At 46.3% G+C, this 19,324-nt stretch overlaps 2 protein-coding genes across 2 annotated transcripts; one reads left to right on the top strand and one right to left on the bottom strand.

Annotated features, from left to right (window-relative positions):
- The first annotated feature begins 1,680 nt into the window (after window positions 1-1,680).
- LOC136453519 (histone H2B.4) lies at window positions 1,681-2,349 on the top strand. The gene has a single exon (XM_066454080.1). It carries the CDS (start codon window positions 1,774-1,776, stop codon window positions 2,185-2,187), a length of 414 nt encoding a protein of 137 aa, XP_066310177.1. The 5' UTR covers window positions 1,681-1,773; the 3' UTR covers window positions 2,188-2,349.
- Window positions 2,350-3,174: 825 nt separating this feature from the next.
- On the bottom strand, window positions 3,175-4,735 carry LOC136453518 (pentatricopeptide repeat-containing protein At5g42450, mitochondrial-like). Its single transcript, XM_066454079.1, has one exon. It carries the CDS (start codon window positions 4,733-4,735, stop codon window positions 3,359-3,361), a length of 1,377 nt encoding a protein of 458 aa, XP_066310176.1. The 3' UTR covers window positions 3,175-3,358.
- Between the last annotated feature and the right edge of the window lie 14,589 nt (window positions 4,736-19,324).

Below are 19,324 nucleotides of genomic sequence, written 5' to 3'. Positions count from 1 at the left end.
TCACAATGAGGAAACAATAACAAGGATAGAAATTAGCAAACTTAATAAATGCTTATGTTTTGTAAATAAGTACTCACGTGACAAACTATGTGTGATAAGCTTTGTACACAACGATGGCTTACTGCTAGAATCTGGCATCTCTAGTTATGCATAGCAATACTCAGACATTTGCTATCATATTGAGAGTATGACACAATGTTACACCGTATAAGAACGACGTAGACGAATCTTGTAAAAAATCCTAGAGCACGATGTTGAAACAACCACAACAAGTAAATAGGATTTTAAAAAACCTAGCTGCAAATTATATAAGCATAGCTCCAAACGAGTGCAAGTGTTTGTCGCTCTATCACAATCCTACTTGATCCTATAGGGCCCTCTAATTCTTTTCGTACATAAAAATCTAGTGCAACAGAAATGTTAGCCTAGTTCCATGAACGCACGTAATTGCTCCTTACAAGCCCTGTGTTGGATTGGTTGATGAGTGATGACTATGACCTCCCCCTTTGATGTATAGTGCAATCCAAGATCCTCACACATATAAGTAGGAGTCCTATTTCTCATAGGATTCAACACCAAAGAATTACGACTAATGCCCTGTTCGTTTGGGCTTGTTTGGCCGATAAGCCATGGCTGAAAGTACTGTTGGCTGATTTGGTGTGAGAGAAAAAAATACTGTTCGTTGGTTGAAAAAGTACAGCTTATAAATAAATAAGCCCAAATGAATAGGGTGATAAGTGCGAAATGTAAATGGTTAGAAAAAACAATCTCCCGCTCGTTGGTGTTTTTACCAAGGTACTAGAAAGCTTATGATTTTCACTAGTCTTCGTTGAAGCACCTCCCAAGAATCAAGCTTAGACTCGCATAACTCTGCGGATAGCTTATAGGCCGTCCCCATGTGGTCTACCAAAACACCAAAATCTAATTATGTTGTCAGGATTCCAGAACTCAAATAATTATTTTTTCAGTAGCAGTATTATATGTTTTCATTTTGCAACATATAAAAACTATATATAAATGCCTATTTTACAAAATCTAATAGGACAGGGGACACAATCCAATTCTACAATCGGATCCGGTCAAGCTGCTCGGGATGCGATCATTTTTTAAGTGGGAAGGTGGGCATTTTCGATGCGATTTTTATTTTGTTGAGAATTTTTCGACGCCATTCGACCTATTCGCTTATTGTTTCAATCAGAGCTTATCAGTTATGATATAGTGTTTTTCCCTCATAATAAACCAGCATCAGCCGGACTTATTAATCTAGAAACCAACCAGCGAAGAGGCTGATTGTTGCCACGTGTAAGTCGCAAGCCCCGGGCCATCCTGCCCTTCGCAAAACGCGAATCGACGGCGGCAAACTGCCCAGCAGCCCAGGCCCCCACCGCCTCAGGGTCAGCTCCAAAAATTCCAACCCAAAGCGCCCAAAGACACACGATTTCGCCATGGCGGCTTCCCGCTCACATTTTCGGCTCCCACACCCCCGCTTACCGCCTAAACCAACCCGGATCCGCGGCATCACGCGTCCCCACGCAAAACCGGCCCCCGCGCGCTGAAATCCCAGCCGTACCGCGCATCCAACGCCTCAGAGACCGCCTTCTCAGCGATCCGCGCCGCCACCGCTTCAACCAATCACGTCCCGCCTCACCTTTCTATATAACCCCACCGCATCCTCCGTCCAGAGCACACAATCAAAAGCCACGAGCACTCGCCACCTCCCACCAGCAAATTCCCAGTCCGTCGCTTTCCACCCGCCCACTTGATCAATTCCTGATGGCGCCCAAGGCCGAGAAGAAGCCCGCCGAGAAGAAGCCGGCGGAGGAGAAGGCCGAGAAGAAGCCCAGGGCGGAGAAGCGCGTGCCGGGCAAGGAGGGCGGCGAGAAGAAGGGGAAGAAGAAGGCCAAGAAGAGCGTCGAGACGTACAAGATCTACATCTTCAAGGTGCTCAAGCAGGTGCACCCGGACATTGGTATCTCGTCCAAGGCCATGTCCATCATGAACTCCTTCATCAACGACATCTTCGAGAAGCTCGCCGCCGAGGCCGCCAAGCTCGCCCGCTACAACAAGAAGCCCACAATCACCTCCCGGGAGATCCAGACCTCGGTGCGCCTGGTCCTCCCCGGCGAGCTCGCCAAGCACGCCGTCTCTGAGGGCACCAAGGCTGTTACCAAGTTTACTTCCTCTTAGGTTGCCGCCCCAGGGTGCTACGGTCCTGTTTCCTCGTTTAGGCCACTGCTAGGTTGCTCGTGGAACAATGTAGAATTTGTTGTATCTGCTGAATGATGAATCAGGTACCCTTGTGGAAGTTTCTAATACATTGCAAGCGTGCTAATATAATTTGTTCAAATCTCGATGTTGTCAATTTTGGCGTTATTGTATCATTCGGTGCTGTTTAAATTTGGGACAACCGCCAATCATTTACCCCTCGCGTCTGAATTGTGATTGCCCGGGGATGATTGTCCTGGACGATGTGATGTGCTCAGGGGTTTATAAATTGCTCATGGGTAAACAATATTTATCACAGAAATGCTAGAGAAGGAATGGTTAATAAATCAGCTGCCATGGCTATGCAAAATCTGATTTGATTTAAGGGGGTGTTTGGATTCAGCTATTAAAATTTAGGAGGTGTGTCGGAAGGATGTTGCATGGGGTGTTCAGATACTAATAAAAAAATAAATTACATAATCCGTTAGTACTCTATGAGACAAATTTTTAAAGCCTAATTAACCTGTCATTAGCACATGTTTACGGTAGCAAACCGTTGTTAAATCATGGACTAATTAGACTCAAAAGATTCATCTCGCAAATTAGTAGCAAACTATGTAATTAGTTTCGTAATTAGTCTAAATTTAATACTCCATGCATGTGTCCAAACATTCGATGGGACAGCGACTAAAATTTAGGAGGGGCAACCAAACACCCCCTAAGGCAATATTTGCCTCGGGGCCAATTTTCATTATTCGTCAAGACAATATAATGCTTTGTTGTTTTCCACCTTGTTCGCTTTGGTTTCAGCCAGAGCTTATTAGTCAACATTGTTTTTCTCTCATAACGAACCAACATCAGTCGGACTTATCAACCCAGAAACCAACAGACGAACAGGCTTTTCGGAGTTTGGACGATTTGTGGCACCATGCACCTGACAGGAGGCTCACCTTTGTTCTCGTCTTTATTGTTGCCACCGCAATGCATTGTGCATTGATGAAGGCTGAAATCTGATTATTCATTCTTCCATTACGCAACACTGAAGTGCAGTCTGGTCTGGTGTGTTCCTCATGTAAGATTCACTTCAAAAGACGATGACAATTGACAAACAAACAAATTTACCAATAGCCTCTTGGATACTGATTTGTCACTGTCACACAATTGAGTGTTCATGCTCATCTTCCATGGAATAAAAACACGCTTCAAGCATCGAATAAATTTCATCACTCTGGTGATGCCTACAGTCTCCATTGGAGAAGACATGGACCTTGTCCTGGACCTCAATCCAACTGCAGCCGGTGATCCTCTTCATCCCCTTCTCCTTAATCTCCCTCCTGATCATAGACACACTTTGCCAGCTTCCTGACGCAAAGTAAACATTTGACAGAAGAATGTAGGAAGATGTGTCCTTTGGATCCAATGCATGAATGCGCTTTGCAACGCTCTCAGCCAGCCCCCTGTTCCAGTGAATCTGACAGCCCCCTACCAAAGCCTTCCAGAACCCAATGCCTGGCTCAAAGGGGAGCTCCTCAAGAAACCTCTTGGCATCGTCGAACCGCTTGGCACGAGATAGTAGATCAACCACACAAGCATAATGCTCAGGTTTCAGTATGCCAGGTTGCTCCGTCTCTGCGGTCTTGAACAATGCATAACCTTCATCAACCAGACCAGCATGGTTGCAACCAAACAGCAAGCCGAGAAGAGTGACATTATCTGGCTTGAGGCCCGTTGCTCTCATCATCCTGTAAGCATCCAAAGCCTCCTCCCCCTTCCCATTCTGTGCATACCCGCAGATGAGTGCGTTCCAGGAGACCACGTTTTTCCGATTCATCTTTTTGAAAGCCAAAACACCGTCCTCCAAGCTACCGCACCTGGCATAGAAGCTCACAAGAGAATTACCTATATAAACGTCAAGCTTGCCCATGAACTTGATGGCTGATGCGTGAACGCTTCTGCCAACGCCAAGTGCCCCTGCATTGGCAACAGAAGTGAGCACACAGGGGAAGGTGCTCTCATTCGGTGTGACACCTTCTCGGCACATTTCCAGGAACAGATTGACAGCCTCCTCACTCAGACCGGCTTGACTGCACCCGCCGATCATCGCATTCCAGGAGACCACGTTCCTCTCTGGCATGCGGTGGAACAATCGGTCTGCTTCATCAAACATCCCATTCTTCAGCAAACCGGCAATGAGGGCGGTGTAGGAGACCACATTCGGCTCCCGGGTGTCATCGAGCGCGCCCTGGGCCTCCCTCATAGCGCCCATCTTCGCATAGTGGTCGAGGAGGGCGCTGCCGACGAAAACGTTGGAGCAGAGACCGACCTTGGCAGCGCAGGCGTGGAGCTGCACGCCGACGCGCGGGGCTCGAAGAGCGGTGGCCGAGCGCAGGACGGTGCCGAAGGTGAACTCGTTGGGGGCGACGCCGTCGGCGAGCACTTGGGAAAACAGTGCCAGGGCGTCGCGGTGTCGGCCGCGGCGGGTAAGCGCGCCGATGGCGGCCGTGGCAGAGACGACGTCCCGGTGCGGCATTCCGTCGAGCAAGTTCCGCGCGATGGACAGGGCAGTCCGTCGTGGGCACTGGGCGCTGCACAACTACCACATGATGAGTTGGGGAGCCCCCTCAGGATTTCGATGTACACGTACTGGATGCGCGTACGCCGCGGCGGTACCCAGTGCGCGATGTGGGCGAATTTTTTAGCTCTTTTTTCTAAAGTTTCTCATAAATAAACCCCTGAAGAAAAGATTTCAAAATCTGGACCCTTAGCTCGGCGCCATCGATGCTGGCACTGAGTTAACACGTTTCGACGCCAGTGTCTCTGGCGCCGAGGTCTTGGGCTCGACGCAGACGTGGCAGGTAGCTCTGCGCCGGTCACTCTGGCGCCAATCTCGGCGCCGTTGACGCTGGCGCCGAGCATGCAGTTCCAGGCCTTAGCGCCGTGTAACGTGGAGTGCAGATCCAGCCTTGAAATGAACGCTGACCATTATCTTTAAAGTTGAAATGACCCCACCACTTTTCCAATAGAACAGTCGTCCGAAATCTATGTTTCGGTCAGACGATGCTTTGTCTGTTGAATGGACTTCTCCACGTGCACTGTTGGCTTGGAAAGGCTTGTAGCCGTCGCCTGAACAGGGGCTATATTTCAGCAGATCCAGTGTAATTTAGGTTGCTACAACCGCTATGATATACGGAGTATACCTAAACACGTTGACGATCTTGCCTGACAAAATGGTCACGTTCTTTTTTTAACACGCAAACAAGCACAATATTTGCGAAGGGGAACCGATTACCAGGTGATGGATAACCACGTACGCGTGGGCGGCGTGGCCTGCAGGCTGCAGCCCGACGCCCCGACCACCACGGCTGACTGCACGCATCGCACGGGCTGGACGTCGATCGGTCGATGGCGATATGGAAGGCTACTGCGTACTCATTGCCGTCGCACGCGTGCGGAAACCCATCTCCGATTTGTCCGCATCATGCTCCAATAACCTGGTCACTCACCGCATACGAGCCTGCCGCACGGCTGCACGTCACCAGAAGCTGTTGTTGGCAGTGATGACACAATCAACACTTCACCAGATTCTAAGACTCGAAGGGCATGCTGGATTTCTTTAATCCACAAGGCAAAGGTTCGACTAAATCGAGATTTGGAATCATAGCTGTTTGAACTCAGAGCCAAGAGGGAGAGACCTGAATAGCTTCAATGCTGACAGCAATTTCTGAAGGATTGCAAACAATCACAACCAAACTGTGCAAATGCTCTTTCCCTGAAGAGATTTTATTAACATTACGATGGGCCCTCTGGGAATTCATTCAGCCATGGTTGGGGAGCTAACGAACGGACGAACGAACTGCCTGACACACACATTAGCCAGCGAAATTACAACGCCATATGTTCACTTCACGTGAACTCAACCACACTCTCTGTCCACCGCTCTGCCGCACTTCACTTCATAGAGGCTATGAAACACGACGGGATCTTTGTACAGGTTACCGCAAAACGAACGATCGCTTCACTGCTAGCTGCTTCAGCTGGAGACCATCTCACCATCACGCTACTTCCTGCTGATGAACAGGCTGCGCAGCCTGCCGCGGTCCAGCTTCTCGAGCAGCTTCTTCGCGCCGGCCACGTCCTTCTCCGAGAGCTTCTTCAGGTACCCGATGGCGCCGTGAATAAAAGCGAACAGGGTCATCTCAAGGCCTGCAATTGCATGCTCGGCGCCAGCGTCAACGGCGCCAAGCTCGGCACCAGAGTGACCGGCGTCACGTCTTCGTCGAATTGTTGGTGCCTGTTTCAATCTGTTCTCTATTGGGTTTCTATGTTTTTTATGGCTCATTTGTTTATATCATAAATCTTTTAATCTGATCAGTGGCTCATTGCTTATTGCATGGTCCCATACTCAAGCTATGCACTGCAGTATATCCCGCTTGGGATTGGGCAGAGTAGGATATACTGACGCCCACAGTTCGATCTAAATCTGACGCCAGTAAACTGCGATCCGGAGCACAGAAGGAAAAACAACCCAACAAACTACAGTTGAGGTTTATTAATTTAATGGTGAAAGACAGCATCAGAAACTAAACTGCGATAACGATCCCCGGACACAGGACTGGTGGATTGATGCATACACGAATCGGAATAGCTCTGTTACAACTGCAATAAGCAAAACACAGATACATCACTCTCGTTCCAAGCTTCCTCTGTGGACAGCCTTGCAATCTTCAATTGGTGAATTAGAAGCATACAATACGACAATAAAGTTTGAAATTATTCTATCGGCAGTTATCTCCAGAGGAAGAAAAAAAATCTCCTGCGACTAAAGCAAAATAACTGAAACTTTCTATGGAACATCGATACAATAGCTCACAAGCCGTGTGATTCCGAGGTCTTGGTGATTTTAGGTCCTGCCCACTGTTGGCTAGCACGTGACTTGGTCCATGGATCAAGAGGAACTCGTTGAGGCGGCGGCGGTGTTGCAGGTTTGGGCTCTCGAAGCTCATTCTCCCTGTCCACGAACCTGCATATGACATAACGGATAAACACATGTCTACAAGGAATCTGCTATAAGTCATTTGACGGGTTACTGCAGTCTGATTCATATTGAACTATTTGGATGTAACAATGTCAAGAAAAGCCAATTACTCTTTCCATTTTTTTAAATATATGACGTTTAGGGCATGCTAAAATAAACTAATTAGCTTGTCCTAAACGTCATATATTTAAAAATAGAGTGTGTACTTGGCTAGAAATATATAGTCAGCTCCTTTCACTAAAGGAAGTAGTAAGGAACAATGAACTTGCAATAAGCACCAAACTATAACACCCTGTGAGAAGCTGTATGGGTAAAGTCGGTCTCCAAGAAATAGATAAAGAATGTTACTCGATGTATGCCATTGTTGAAGCATCACCAGTACGTATTTTGGTTCTTAACATTCTTGTGTATCCGCCAGCTCGATCTCTGGAATATAAGAATATACATTTGTGTTATCATTCAAACCATTATACAACTTTTAGATGAATAGTAAAAGTTTTTAATGCCCAAATCTTAATATTATTGCTAGAACTAAAGGTTCTGTAATATACATTAAATATTGTACTATAGTTGTTCTCCTCCTTATTATGCCTTGTTGCCTATTCCCATCCCTCCTGTCCTCTGTCTCTTCACGGCGGCGTGCCGGACCGACGCGGTACGTGAAGAAAAGGCGCGCAGCAGCAGAAAGCAAACGGATCAGCGGCAAGAGTACACTCTCCGTGACCCTGGCGATTCGATCGAGCTCTATCTAAGACGGTGCACGACTCCAGCTCTGTTCGGACTGAGGCCTCGTCGGTTTCTGCGGTTCTTAAACTCTAGCAAAGATCGGACGACACGTTGCATGTCTCCGACGCGTCGGTTTGCAGACTCGCGCGGTCGCGCCACAAGCTTCCAGCTTCTCACCAACGCACCGCACTAAACAATAACTCTGGTTTTTTCCTGCATGGAGACGGATGTGGACTTTTTTTCCCAAGCTCTAAATCACATGCCAGGTAAGGTAAGGCAGGACTACCTGTATTTTTCTGCTCCTACCGACCAAGCATCGTTGGCTCCGCCAAATCTGCCATCCTCCAAATTAAAGAAGAAACATGCGTCGGCGTCCAGTACGATGAGCTTCTCTGGACCGGGATACCGGACCGGCTGCGTGAACGCGAGCCATCGATTGCTCGCCTGACAGAGAGCTCGACTGGCCACGGCGGTTACTCAGTGCGCTACGCTTACCGGGGCGCGGTAAAGACGAGGAATTCTGTGAAAAGGCGAAAACAAGCGCGCGCGGATCTCGACGCCCGAACGGCCCGGCGCGGTGGCGCGTCCGCACCGACCCGTCCCGTTCGTCTCCGTCTCCGTGGGTCAAACGCAGTCGCGATCCCCCGCGCGCCCCGGTAGCTGTAGCTCCCCTCCTCCCCGGTGTCGCCGCCCGCCCGTCGTGCGCTCTCGCTTTCCGCACCTGGCGCGGCACTGCCGTCTCGTCTCATCCCGTAGCCGGTGGAGCCTCCCGCTTGTCCTCACCGCCTGTCCCCCGCGCCAAATACTCCGCCTGGTGGGTTAATTTTCCGGTGTGATTTCAACTGCCCAGGGAGCCGCTGAGAGGTGGGCCACTGGGCACCAGAGGCCCAATCCTAAACGGCTTTGATTATTAGCGTATAAACGTGGTCTCTAGTGGCCCCTCCTCTCTCTCACGTGGCTCGGATTAGGTAGTATACTTGTCCCATCTTCTCCCATGCAATGCAGAGGAGCGCAGGCAGAGCAGCGGGTTGGAACTCGGAGGCCCCAAGTGGGCAGGACAGGGATTGCAGCCTTCCCCTGCACGCAAATGCTTCCAAATGTTACCAACATCGGCGCGGCATACCCGTGCTCGATCCACTCACATGATGCACATCACAAGATCATTTTTGTATGCGCAGCGCAGACACGCATCAGACATGAGGTAGAGCCGGCCCTTGTTTAGTTGCTCAAAGTTGGCGCCGCCGGAATCACTGTGCGGCACCGTAGCGCACTGTAGCATTTCGTTTGTATTTGATAATAATTGTCTAACCGTTGACTAATTAGGCTCAAAACGTTCGTCTCGCAAAGTACAACCAAACTATGCAATTAGTTTTTGATTTCGTCAACATTTAATACTCCATGCATATACCGTAAGTTTGATGTGACGGGAAATCTTCTTTTTGCATAGTACCAAAGTTTGAATTTTGGGTAACTAAACACACCCCCAGTAAACAAATCGTTGGAAACTTGGAACGGTCTGGACTCTGGAGTGAGGAGTCTAAGGATGAGGTACTACACACTTTTTACAGTGCGGTGGACAGGCCTTGGATTTGGACCAGCGGAGCTCTGCCATTTTTTCTGGCCTTGGACTCGCCTTGCCGGCGCGTCTGGTCAGCGTCGATTCGCCGTGCCCCAGGCGCGCGCGTGTGTGTGGTGTGGGCCTCGTGAGTCAAAGGCGCAAGTTAAAACAAATTGCTCTGTAGTACTCACTGGCAGCGCTAATTAAACCAGCTGCCATTTTTTTCACCACCCTAGAAGTCTTTGTTGTACGGATCGATCTAGGCGTCGATCAGAGGGACTACTCGCTATTGGATGAACTAAAAACTAGGACACGTTCTAGATAGAGAGACATGGACACAGAGAGGATGGACAAGGGTTGTCGAAGCTGACACCGTAGAGGGGGTTTAGAGGACGCCATCACGTTCGTCGGTGTAGTCTGCGCACAGGCAGCGACGGTCGGTGAAGAGGGCGATGAAGACGTCGACGTCGATGGAGCAGGCGGCGCGACTGGTGGCTTCCCGTCACTGGCTGCGCCCCTCTCTGATCGGATTAGGGTTTAGGTGTCGGTGGGGAGCTCGGCTCAGGCGAACCTCGTGACTTGAGCCACCGGCCCCCATCTCTATTTATTGCGCAGTGTGACAGGGGCCCTCCAGCCATAGTGGGCTGGGCGCCCCCGATCAGAGCGTGGATCAAAGGCCCAACTGGGCCGTTGGGCCCAGTTTGAGATTGAAGATCAATCTAACAATCTTCCCCTTGATCTCCTACCATCTTTTAATTTCATATCATTTACTTTTGTTCATTCCATTACAGATTAGCGCATAGAGCACGTTTTATCGTCACGGTCAATTGCCGATATATTTAACATCTACAACACACCACTCTGTTCTGAAATAGATACTTATCTTTGGACCTTATTTTGTCTAGGAATTATAGACTTTCCCTTAAACCCATGCCAGCTATATGTTCTCTGAACACGTTGGGTGGTAGGCCTTTTGTCATGATCTCGGGCTTTATCTTTTCGGTACTTATATGCTCAAGACTTATGACATGATCTCGGACTTTATCTTTCACAACATAGTACTTTATGTCAATGTGTTTGGCAGCACCACTTGACTTATTATTGTGAGCATACTGTACTGCCGGATTATTATCGCAGTATAACTTAAGTGGTCTATAGATATCGTCAACCATCTTCAAACCGGGTATGAACTTCTTTAGCCAGTTCACCTGCCCAGTTACCTCATAAAACGCTACAAACTCGGCATACATTGTGGACGACGTAGTGATGGTTTGCTTTGAGCTTTTCTATAAAATAGCTTTCCCTGTAAGAGTGAATACATATACAAACGTAGATTTTCTATCATCTCCCGCATAATCAGAATCTGAATATCCCACTATATGGAGTGAATCAGATCTTCTATACGTCATCATGAGGCTATTCGTTCCTTGCAAATAACGCAAGACTTTATTTACTAATTTCCAGTGTTCTGTTCCAGGATTGCTCTGAAATCTACCAAGTAACCCGGTGACAAATGCCAAATCAGGGCGCGTACATACTTGAGCATATTGCAAGCTTCTGATAGCTGAAGCATATGGAACCGATTTTATTTGATCGATCTCATATTGGTTCCTGGGGCATTGAAAATCCCCATATCTGTCGTCCTTGACTATAGGAGCAGGTGAAGGACTATATTTATGCATACTGAATTTCTTTAAGATTCTTTCTATATATGTCTTTTGTGACAGTCCTAATACCCCTTTACTTCTATCTCGGTGAATCTCGGTCCCTAGAACGAACGAGTCTTCACCAAGATCTTTCATATCAAATTTTAAGGACAAAAACTTCTTTGTCTCCAGTAGTAGACTGACATCACTACTGGCAAGTAAGATGTCGTCCACATACAGGACAAGGAAGATAAACTTCCCATTCTTAAACTTTGCATATACATAATTGTCCTCAACATTCTCTTTAATCAATCCCTTCTCTTTGCGTAAAGCCTTTTGCCACAAGTCATGCTTTATATCTCTCTATATTCCCTTGAGAATCTTTACATGAGACTGGAGAAAAGGTCTCATTGTAATTAATCCCTTCTCTTTGCGTAAAGCCTTTTGCCACAAGTCATGCTTTATATCTCTCTATATTCCTTTGAGAGTCAAGTTTTGTTTTGTAGACCCATTTACAGCCTACTGTTTTGGCTCCTTTAGGAATTGTTTCCAAGTCCCAAACTTTATTGGCATTCATAGATTTTATTTCATCTTCCATGGCCTCAAGCCACTTTGATAAATGATCACTTCTCATGGCTTCTTCAAATCAGGTGGGATCATCCTCTATTTGAAATTCCTCAGTGTTATATACTTCATAGTCAGCAGGAATAGCTGATTTTCTAACCCTTTGAGACATTCTAGGGGCGTCCACATTTGGCACATCTTCTGTTTGAGGCTGTTGTTGCTCCCCCTCATGTGTGGCAATAGGTTCTACAGGATCCTAAAGAATAGGTTCCTCATCGTTATTCATTGTTGCCACAGGCAGAATAACAACAGGTGCTGGCACCACAGTGTCTTGAACTGTCGGTGCAGCGACAGCAGCTAGTGAGAAAAATGGCTCATGAATCATTGGAGTGGGCGCATACACCCGCTTCTCATCAAGGTCAATTTCTCGAGCTACCATGCTCCCCCTCATCATTTCATCCTTTAGGAAGACAGCATGTCTCATTTCCACAAACTTTGTATGTCTGTCTAGACAGTAGAAACAAAAACCTTTTGACTTTTCTGGGTAGCCAATGAAATGACAACTTACTGTTTTGGGATCTAGCTTCCCAATGTACAGCAGGACTCTCCCACACACGTAAGTGGTTTAGTGAGGGTACTCTCTGTCCACAACTCATACGGTGTTTTGGGCACCGACTTACTTGGTACTCTATTGAGAATATGAATGGTGGTTTTTAACGTCTCGATCCATAGGCTCAACGGTAAGGTGGAGTAACTTATCATACTGCGCACCATATCCATCAGGGTACGATTGTGTCTTTCAGCTACTCCATTCTGCTGAGGTTCGCCCGGTGTAGAATACTGGGCTACTATACCATTCTCCTGTAAGAACCTTGTAAAAGGTTTAGAAACTTGGCCATATGGGGTATGCCGACCGTAGTACTCCCCTCCATGGTCGGACCTGACTATCTTAATCTTTAAATTGTGTTGGTTTTCAACTTCTGCCTTAAATATCTTAAATTTATCCAATGCTTCTGTTCTTTCTTTGATTGGATAAATGTAGCCATAACGGGATTAATTATCTGTGAATGTTATGAACGAATCATAACCATCCACACTCTTTATAGAAAACGGACCACAGATGTTCGTGTGAATAATCTATAAAATTCCTGCGCTTCGTTTAGCATATTTCTTAATTTTCTTTATATACTTTCCTTTTATGCATTCTCTGCATTGTTCTAAATCTGAGAGCTCTAATGGAGGAAGAATATCATTCTTAACTAGTCTTTCTATTCTCTCCCTCGAAATATGGTATAAACGATAGTGCCATAATTTCGATAACGCATCATGAGCTCTCTTTCATTTTCTGTTTACATCCGTAGACGAGGATATATTCTTTTTGTCGCACGCAACGTTCCCATCATCGCATACAACAATCACATCATCACGTAGTGATAACAAATAAAGCTCATTTTGTAAGATAGCAAGACCAACACATGCATTATTAAATGTTATCTTACATTTGTCATTTCCAAAATGACAATCATATTCATCATAGTCCAAGCATGAAACACTAATCAAGTTTCTCTGTAGAGAGGGAACATATAGTACATCTCTAAGTAAAAGTGTGAAACCATCAGCAAGCTCTAGAGAAAGATTGCCAACGGCTTCAACATCTACTCGAACTTCATTTGCAACTTTAACGTATCTTTCGCTTCTTTGCGTAGTCCTCGTCGAACGGAATCTCTATAAAGAATTAGCAACATGAACAGTTGCACCTGAATCAATCCACCTAGTAGATTTCGAATATTGTACATATAGGGATTCATTTATGAACGTAATAATGTTCTTACCTTTCTTTGCCATGATCATCTTTAAATAATCGGAACAATCTTTCTTATAATGTCTCGTCTTCTTACAATAGAGACACTGGTCTTTCTCTACTGTGAACTTGTTTTGCTGAGGCTGATGCAGCATGAGACCCTTTCCCTTTGACTTTGAGGAGGAGTTAGCATTAGTATTCTTTTTCTTGTTGACTTTAAGATAATTGATAGTGCCACCATTGGCAGCTTTCATTCTCTCCTCCTCTTGCACACACATAGCCATGAGTCTCTCCATATCCCACTTCTCGAGCTATATGTTGTAGTTGACAACAAAAATGTCAAACTCTTTTGGCAAGGAAGCAAAAATCAGATGGATAAGTAACTCTTTCTTGAGAGCCAGATCCATTGGTTTTAGCTTGGATGCCAAATTACTCATCCTTAGTATGTGCTCTCTTATGCCACCATTACCAGAGTACCTCTCTGTCACCAGTTACTTTATCAGTTGGGTAGCATATGTCTTTGAAGAGCCAGTGAACTGACTCTTTATTCTATCAAGGTATTCGGTGACCGTTTCATACTCTGGGATTGAGCCCATAATTGCAGGCTCAATCGTGTTCTTTATCACAGCAAAACATTTCTTGTTGGTAGTGACCCACTTCCTATGCTTAAGATCATAATCTCTGGTTGCCCAAACGGCATCAGCCTCATTTATCTCCCTCATTGGTGCCACAGGCTCTATGGGACACGGTGGGGTGACTACCCAGTCCATCTCAGCCAAAATGAAGGCCATGTCAATCTTTTTCTTTCACTCCGTGTAGTTATCACCTTTGAGAGTAGAGATCTCTTTGATACAAACCATTAAGTTGTATCCGTCTGAAAACATAATTCATATTGAGTGAGAACATAAATAATAACAATAACAATTGCATACCTTAGTTCCAACGTTAGTCAAAATTAAAACATACAATTGTCCTCTACACTAATTCTACATCACTGTTGGGCAGAAATAGAATTAATGCATGATAAAACTCATCATAATATTGCCATTAATCAACGTTAGTCGGAATAATAACAATATTATAATAAGCTAAAAACATATTCATTTTTCAAAATTAAATTCTCCCGTTGGTTCGAATTTAATAATGAAAATAACAACTTTAAATACGTAGCGGAAAAAATGAACTCATTTTCTTGAATTTTACCCACAGGGAAAAAAATACTTTTTCTATTTTCTTTTGAGCCAATTTCCATTTTTCAAATTTTCTGGAAAAAGAAAAATAGGAAAATTAGGCTCCCTCTTTACTGTTACTGGGCCCGAAGCCGACAATTCGGCTCAGCCACCACCTCTGTGCGGCGCCCGGCCGCACCCAGGCCGCGCACGCCCACCTGGGCCACGAAACAGCCCGCTCGATCTGAGTCGTCGGATTGCATCCGACGGTCGCCCGACCGTCTCGCCCGAACAAAAAAGGCTCGGCCGGCCGAGTCGGCCGAAACCCTAACTCACATTCTACTCCTCTCCTTCTCTCTCTCGCGCGTGGAGCCCGAGCGAGAGCGATCGTGAGCGAGCAGACGACTCGGTGCCGTCGTCGGCCCCCTCGCCGGCGAGCGCGCTCCCCAGCGGGTGAGTGCGTCGCCGTCGAGCGGCCTGGCTGCGGCGCCCCTTTGGCCAGAGTCCGACGAGTAGCGCCCTCGGCTCGGCCTTCTTTTCCCCATGCGCCGACGAGGCAGTAGCGCTGTGCAGCGGCGAGGTAGGCGTCCCCTTCCCCTTCTCCCCCTTTGGATTTGCTTCTCTGTTTGTGTTCTCGGATTCAACCGATTGGGGATGGGGTCAAAAATTAGGGTTAGGGTTTCGGAATGGGCACTGTTCTTCTTTCCCAGTTGATTGCGGGTTTAGGGTTCGGTTTAGACTTAAAGTCAAGCCCTCCTTCTCTTCTTTCTTTCACTCAGTTAGGGTTAGGGTTAGGGAAAACCCTAGTCTGCTCAGATCTGAAGGGATCTAATTCGATTCTTTTCTTTTCTAGTCTGATTCTAGACCTTGTCGTGATCTACACCTAGCAAAATGGCTCTGATACCATTGTTGTACACATAGGATCGATCTAGGTGTCAATCAGAGGAAGTACTCGCTATTGGATGAACAAAAAACTAGGACACGTTCTAGATAGAGAGACATGGACACAGAGAGAATGGACAAGGGCTGTCGAACCTGACACCACAGAGGGGGAGGGTTCAGAGGACGTCATCACGTTCATCGGTGTAGTCTGCGCATGGGCAACGACGGTCGGTGAAGAGGGCGATGAAGACGTCGATGTCGATGGAGCGGACGACGCGGCTGGTGGCTTCCCGTCACTAGCTGCGCCCCTCTCTGATCGGATTAGGGTTTAGGTGTCGGTGGGGAGCTCGGATCAGGCGAACCTCATGACTTAAGCCGCCGGCCCCACCTCTATTTATTGTGAGTGTGACAGGAGCCCTCCAGCCATAGTGGGCTGGGCGCCCCCGATCAGGGCGTGGATCAAAGGCCCAACTGGACCGTTGGGTCTAGTTTAAAATTGGAGATCAATCTAAGAGTCTTTGTGAAAGGACCTAGGATGCCGCCTAGAGGGGGGTGAATAGGCATTTCTGAAAATTAACACCTTTAAACGCGGAAACAATAAGAAAGGGAAGTTTCCAAAATGGAAACTCCAAATTAAGAGTACTACCACCCCTCATAAGTTAGCCACAAAGTAAACAAGGTATAAAGAATATATCTAGAAGCTACAACCCTGCAACACCAAGTTAGAGCAGAGAATAAATATTTTCAGTGCAGGCAGGAAATACCGGACGTGTCCGGTATGAATACCGGACGTGTCCGGTATACACGATTTCTGAGATCGGCCCCGAACTTGCTCCTTTCGATTTCTATCTTCAAACCAAACTGCAGGCACTTGATGGAGATGACAAAATACACAGAGAACCTGCAGAATAGCTAGAGCAACACAAATATCAAATGAAATGCGAATTGAGACACGATATTTGTTTTACCGAAGTTCGGACTCGTTCGAGTCCTACTCTCCGTTGAGGGGGCTGCGGGCGACCCAGCGAAGGTCAGCCCTAGAGGGTACCACGAAGGTCACTCTAGCCGGAGTCTTTTCCAACTCCTTTTCCTCCTTCCACTAAATGATTCCAAGGCGGCGGAATCGACCGTTACAAACTTTCCGAAGCAACCACAATCTCTCGGTTGCTCTCCGGCGACACCTAGCCGTCTAGGACCGAAGAGTCCAAGAGTAACAAATGCGAATCACGAGATTGACAATATGCACAAGTGCTCAAGTGGTGGCTTGCTCTCTTTTTCAAATTCTCTCTTAACCCACAAATTGATTTTTGCAATTTGGATCACACACTCACTAAGAGAGGGTTTAGGAGAGTTGGCAAGGCTCAAAAACGTGTGTCTATCTCAGCAGAATCAGCAGCCTCCAAAGGTGGAGGCTTGGGGGTATTTATAGCCCCCTTGAAAAACTAGCCGTTTTATAGCCGTTGCAATACCGGACACGTCCGGTATGCATACCGGACACGTCCGGTATGACTCACACTGCGCCAATGGTAACTAAGTTACAGTGATGTTGTGAGGCGTCGGAACTCCCGAAGAATGCCAGGACTTCCGACCGTTGGAACTCCTGACTCAAGTCGGAACCCCCGACCCTCAGTAATTTTGAAAAACATGTAACTGAGTTAAAGTTAGTGAGGTGTCGGAACTCCCGACATATGTCGAAACTCCCGACCGTCGGAACTCCCGACATACGTCGGAACTCCCGACCCTCACGGCTTTTGAAAACTAGCCGTTGGCTTCTGGTCATCCATATCGGACACGTCCGGTATGCATACCGGACATGTCCGGTATGACCAGGACAGTGAACCCTCCAAGTCGGTCGAAGTGCGACACGTCGGAACTCCCGACCCATGTCGGGACTCCCGACCGTCGGAACTACCGACCTACGTCGGAACTCCCGACTAACCAACCCGAGAACAACAATTTTACAGCTGCTGGACAAATACCGGACACGTCCGGTATTGCCAGACCAGCAACAAATCAGTTAGCTCTTTTGTCGCTCAAATTCTCAAAACTCACATGGGTTGGCTTGAGCACTTATGAAACATTATCTATCAACATGATGCATCCCTCTTAATAGTACGGCATACCTATTAAACTCAAGATAAACAGAAATATGAATTTGTACCACTTGAGTTGTTCTTTTGAATTGATGCCGTCCCTTCCAATCTTCATCAAGTAAGGGTGCTAACATGTTGATGTTGATCTTTTCACTTGAGCATAGCCATCTTGAGCATGTGACTTGATTCCATTCATCAAGTTTGAATAATCCCAAATGTATCAAGTCACTTCCATCAAATACTTCATTATAGATTTGATCCTTCACATCAATATGACCATCTAAGCTTGATTAGTACCTCAACTAAATGCAAGTACTTTCTTCTTCACCCTAGCTAGGTTCTTCGGCCGCCAAGCCGTCGCTTGCCCTTCACCCTTGCTTAGTACCTCGAAGCCTTTCCTTGCTATCTTCACCATCTCAAGCCATCAAGTCACATCTTGTGTTGAATCATCCATTCATATGTATTGTTATCTTTTTCATTTTAATTTAGCAAGCTTCAAATATGAGACCATTCCATATGCAATCCCTCATGTCTCATTAACTAATAATCACAAGCTTGCTTTCACATAGTACATGGAAATCCCACAATAAATAAGCCTTCATATGAATTCTATTTGTATTGTTGTCTTGTGCTTGAACTAGATTGTTTATACAACAACACATCATTTTGGCTTTCATTAAGTGCCTGTGAGATAACCTATTACCTGTCCACACTTAGCAAATGGGTTAGTCCTTTAATCACGTTGTCATTCAATCATCCAAAACCCACTAAAGGGCTAGATGCACTTTCAATCTCCCCCTTTTTGGTGATTGATGACAACTTGATTAAAGCTTACAAAATGATATAAACATTTAAGCTTTTGGGTTCAATGATTTATGAGAGGCTCCCCCTTAATATGTGCTTATGATTAAAATTCACAAAATGACCTCAAATGTCAATTGCACATATTAAAACAAATAGGAGACTCCCCCTAAATCATTGCATCCGTGGGGTGCATGTGTGTGTGACAAAGTGAAACCGTGATGCATATGACAAGATATATCACACAAGAATAAATATAAAAGCATCACATCAAATATTTTCATTCTAGCATGCATAGTCCTTATGAAAATAAATATGACATATGTAATTCACACATAGCACTCATTACAAATTTTCTCAAGTCCAGAAACCACTGATATATATAGATAAAGATCATGTCTCAAGAGATACATAGATAAAGCATAAGTAAGTCTCATCTCTCACATGATATAATCTATCTCAAATCCAAGATACATCAATGAAGCTCAAAAACAAACTACAGCCTGCAGTACATATCTTCAGGTACAAAGATAAGCAAATGAAACTATCCTAAAGCTTTAATCAGTCTCTCTCCCCCTTTGTCATCTATCACCACAAAGGTCCAACAATGACATACTAAGGACAAAGGGGCTACAAGCTGTCACGGAAAGCAGAGATCACTCATCATCATCATCTCGACCAGCATCCTCATCATCTGATCGTGCAACACCGGCTGGACGAGAACCACCCGCACCAGACGCGTCATAGCCACCAGACCCGTAGAAGCCACCACCACCTGTCAGGTCACTCCACCAATCTGTAGCATAGTCGTCTACAGTGCTGGGACGTGGCTGAGAGTGAGTAG

Source organism: Miscanthus floridulus, chromosome 5 (genome assembly GCF_019320115.1).
Source record: "Miscanthus floridulus cultivar M001 chromosome 5, ASM1932011v1, whole genome shotgun sequence".
Lineage (NCBI taxonomy): Eukaryota > Viridiplantae > Streptophyta > Magnoliopsida > Poales > Poaceae > Miscanthus > Miscanthus floridulus.
This window is presented reverse-complemented; position numbering and strand designations above follow the sequence as displayed.